At 33.0% G+C, this 5,000-nt stretch overlaps 1 protein-coding gene across 1 annotated transcript; it reads right to left on the reverse strand.

Moving 5' to 3' along the window:
* Positions 1 to 67: 67 nt before the first annotated feature.
* Positions 68 to 1,999, reverse strand: LOC113805081 (centrosomal protein of 83 kDa; the record flags this gene model as incomplete). Its single annotated transcript, XM_070119837.1, has 5 exons — positions 1,728 to 1,999; positions 1,095 to 1,217; positions 725 to 867; positions 420 to 610; positions 68 to 126 (listed from the first exon to the last, which is right to left on the reverse strand). Coding segments are annotated over exons 1-5 (726 nt in total), but the record flags the coding sequence as incomplete, so codon positions are not given.
* Between the last annotated feature and the right edge of the window lie 3,001 nt (positions 2,000 to 5,000).

Below are 5,000 nucleotides of genomic sequence, written 5' to 3' on the forward strand. Positions count from 1 at the left end.
GCCAGCCGGGGACATAGTGTTTCAACTGCAAAAAGCACCCCCATAATTGACCACACATGCCTCTCACTTGAATAGCACCACGCAATATTTCTCGTTTGAGGAACATGGAGCACAAAGACTTCTCCCCTGTTTCAGCATAGTTTTGTGATTCATAGTTTATATTTATTAAGAAAGAAGCATGGAAACCAATTTACAGATTCAAAATCAATAACGTTAGTTTGATGGGCCAGTGACACAAGTGTAGCTTCTCAGTTTCAAAGTAGCTATTTCTTGTTTATTTATTTTTGGTAAGAAAAAAAACAAACTTTGTGATTATTAACTCTAAATATCCTATATATAAAATCTGTAATATAATTTTGTTGACTTTATAGATATTGATCATTTCTTAAAGCAAATTACAGACAATAATTTGAAATTGCATCCTGATAAGCCCATAGATAACCGAGCAAAAAGATGCTCTTGGTCGTGTAATTGCTGTCTCCCCTCAGCATCAGATATCACATCAAAGTGATGCGATTTGGCCGAGATAGCCACACTTACGGCCAGACCTGCACGTACATAAGACCAAATGAACTGTGCCCGAAGTCTTTCATATTGTTTCACTGTCAATCTTTGGACAATTATGTAACACAACTTTAATCTCAAACTGCACATGCATAGCAGAAAGCAGAGAAAAAGAAAATGAAAAAAAAAAACAATCAGTTGAGAAATATCCTGACTAGACAGTGCATGCAGTCGAACCTTGAGAGCTTGGAGCGTGTTCTGAAGGGCCGTGACCTGGCTCTGGTGTTCCTCGTCTGCCTCATTTCGTTCCCTCTTCCCTTTCTCCCTCATTTTGTTTGCTTCTTCTAGGTCCTCCTCAGCTGCCTGTGGTTCAGGGTAACTTGGACTTAAGTATAATGAGTATAAAGTGTGAATAGAGAAATATGGCTTGTTCAAACAGTGTAAAGGTCTAAGTTGTTGAAAGAATATAAATAAATTAATAAATCAAAAATAATCATAATAAAAAATATATATACATATACAAAAATACATATATACTCACATACATAGTCTACATAGCAAAAATATCAATTATAATCATCATCACAAACCTTTATTCTCTGTTGTAAATGCATATTTGCCTGCTGCATTTTCCTTTCTTGGTCCGTATACCTATCTTGTATTTCTTGTATCTGCCTTTCTGATTCTAATCTCTGCTGTTCAATTTCCTTCATCTGAAAGAAGGATAATTTGAGTATCATGACAACTGTCATACAACAGAAGAAAAATAAAGTCACGGCAATGCATACATCAAATAATCTTATACAAATGATCACAAGCATGAATATATACACAAAAATGGGGAAATCATTAAGGAAGAACCTTACACAATAAAAACTAAAAGAAAAGAAAGTAAGAAATAAACAAAAAGAAAAACCCAGAGCAATGAAAAAGGACATGCACACATCTGGATAAACATGTACTTGCATTAATACACACACAAATACACACATGAACTCACTCACTCACTCACTCTCTCTCACACTTACACTTACACTCAAACTCTCTCATTCACTCATTCACTCACTCACTCACTTACTCACTCACTCATTTATTCATTCATTCATTTATTCATTCATTCATTTATCCATTCATTTATTCATTCATTTATTCATTCATTCACTGACTCACTCACTGACTTATTCACCAACTCATTCACTGACTCACTCACTGACTCAATTTACCTGGGACTGATACTTCAACTTCAACTCTTCCATTTCCCTCGCATGTCGCTCGAGCGTTGCCGCCAACTCTGTTTTGATGAGGGCATTTTCATATCTGTATGTGGCCAAGGTCTGCTGCAGAGAATGATGAGAGAACCCCAGAGCTGTGGTGTCGCCCTGGGGTCCTGAGTCGGCAAGTGCATGGTCATCTCCGCTCTCTGTGCTGCTCATCTGCGGGTTTGGGTTCAGATCAATGTCTTTGTACCTTATAAGAATTTCTAAGAGAAAATATACATGAAAGTATTACCAGAGCACCTGAGATGAATTTAATGTGTTTCATTCATACTGTATGTATTTCTGAGAAGAAACGGTAGAATCGATACTTCTCATGGTATGTGAGAATATTTCATTCCCATTCATACATTTCCCTACACATGTCAAAGACTATACTTCAGGATTATCTAAGCCATGGTAACGTGAGCTACATCTCATTCTATTGAATGATCTACAAGAAACAATAAAGGAGTTTGTTAATCATCCTTGAGCAAACATCACTACACTAATTTTTGCAGATTTGCTTTTCTTTGGGCTAAATCTCTTAAAAACTAGGAATGCATTCAAGGACTGCACTTAATCCTAATCCAAGATGCAAATTTCTAATTCTAATAAATCATATTACCTCATGTGATGCCAATATCTCTCTCAGAAAGGGATGCCTGCCATCCATTTACTGAAGGGGAAGAAAAAGAAAAGCAGATGAAACAGGAAAAGTGATGTGAACATAAAATGGTAATATGGACAAGATACAGTAATTTCTATATTTCAACAATTTTTGATTTGTCAAATCTTCAAACTATTATGCAGTCCTTCATAGCTGGGTTTCTGACACACTGCTCAGTCAGTTGCTTATTCTCATAGATAAATAGTCAGTAAAAGTAAAAAACCATGATGATTATAATAATATACACATAATAGAAATAATACCTCCTTCTTTTTGTAGGCCTATATAACATTTTATGGTTTTCATATCAGTGCAAGGAACTGAGAGATCAGTGAAATAAAAATGAATATGACATATCTGTAACTTACTTCATACATATTCCAATACAAGAGCTCTTTCAACACTTAGACTACATGGATAAACATTAGATGTGTGCATTTTCATTTTAAAAGATGTTCATTCAGTTGAATAAAGCATCATCTTTTGATTAAAAGAATACTTAGACATTCAGTTCCCTTATTGACAACTAACAGCCAATGCTAGTTTTACATAAACTAGCCAATCATAAATAAGAATGATTTTGGTTATCTTATTGTGCATATCATTGGGAGGAATATTGATTTTGTTGTAGGTTATGACCAGGTTAGAAAACATGCAAATGACCGCAGTAACACCGATCTTAAGTCGTGGCTATGATAATTTTTGCTTGCACCCAATTCATATCTATTCATATCTATAAACAAACTTGAATAATAATTACTTCATCATTGTCACTTCTAGTCTGCATGGGGAACGCATTTCCCGTACAGACCAAAAATTATTAGGTCAAATTCCCCGCGGGGAATCTCCCCCCAGTTGTTTTAAATTTTTTTTTCCTCACATAAATTTTTTTGCCCTTTTTCCCGGGCACCGTTCCATCACCCCTCCAAATCCGTCCGCGCAAATGTAGAAAAAATTATGTTTTCTGTGCATGAAAAAATGTAATATTCCCCACGCAAGATAAATACTCTACAGTCTGGCATACATTGTCGTTGCTCGCTACGATGCGTCCGTGAAAAACGACATATTTTCCAACCGGGGTTATGATAGCAACTAGTCAGCCTCACTGTAATACCTTGTAATAAACGTGGTTAGCCATATCTCATTAGAAAATATTGTAATACCAATTTCAGTCAAGTAAGATCTCTAACATCACACATTTAATCAGTCGATATCATCGATGTTTATATACCTATATTATTACATATTTACCGCTGAAATTTTGACATGCCCTTTCCAAAAAAATTTTAAACCTAATTTTTTGAGTATGCGCCGTGCTTTATGAAATTACAATATAATAAAACGGAAGAACTTGGAAGAACTCCTGCGTGCCCCAACGTCAAATCGAAAACTCGTTTGTTTATGCATTCCGTTTTTAAAGTGATCATGGCTATAATTGTTTACAATATATATTTTAATCAAAAACCTATAGAGAAATCAACTGTATACATGTAATTTTTATTTAAAACCGATATATAACAAGTTACTAATTTAGATAATATACCTGCTTTTATGTTAAACGCCCTTAGGGTTTATATCATGTCCCTATAAACATCCCCCAAAAGATAATCTTGTTTAAAAAACACGGCACAACATTCACACATTTTGAACCCCAAAAGATAAAGCCCTTATTTCCCCCGAAAATACAAACACTTTCACAAAACACACACACACATACACAGAAACAAACAAAACACACACACACACACACACACACACACACACATACACACATACACACACAAACAAAAAAAAACACACACAAAAAAAAACTACAACACAAAAATACATATATGTATATATACATATATATGTTTTGTAAAATATATAAATAACACACACAAAAATATATATATATATATATATATATATATATATAAATATATATATATATATATATATATATATATATATATATATATTTTGGTGTGTGTGTGTGTGTGTGTTGTTTGGTGTGTGTGTGTTTTTTTTTTTTTTTTTTTTATAACATTTTAAACGTATTCATATGTATGTATAGTTTATATAAAAAAAGGTTTGAATTTTTTTGTGTTTTTTGGGTTTAAAAAAAATAAAAAATAAAAAAAAAAAAATATATATATATATATATATATATATTAATATATATATATATATATATATTTATATATATATAAATAATATATATGTTTGTTTTTTGTTAAAATATAAATATAAAATATATATTATTATAATATATATATATATATATATATATATATACATATAAATATATATATATATATATATATATATATATATATATATATATTTTTGTGTGTGTGTGTGTTGTGTGTGTGTGGTGTGGGGGGGTTTTTTTGTGTGTGTGTTTTTGTGTGTGTGTGTTTATGTGTGTGTGTGTGTGTGTGTGTGTGTGTGTGTTGTGTGTGTGTGTGTGTGTGTGTGTGTGTGTGTTGTGTCGGGGGGCCTGTTTTTTGTTTTTGTGTGTGTGTTTTATGTGTGTGTGTGTGTGTGTGTGTGTGTGTGTGTGTGTGTGTGTGTGTGTGTGTGTGTGTGTG

The sequence above is a fragment of the Penaeus vannamei genome, unplaced genomic scaffold (genome assembly GCF_042767895.1).
Source record: "Penaeus vannamei isolate JL-2024 unplaced genomic scaffold, ASM4276789v1 unanchor792, whole genome shotgun sequence".
Classification (NCBI taxonomy): Eukaryota; Metazoa; Arthropoda; class Malacostraca; order Decapoda; family Penaeidae; genus Penaeus; species Penaeus vannamei.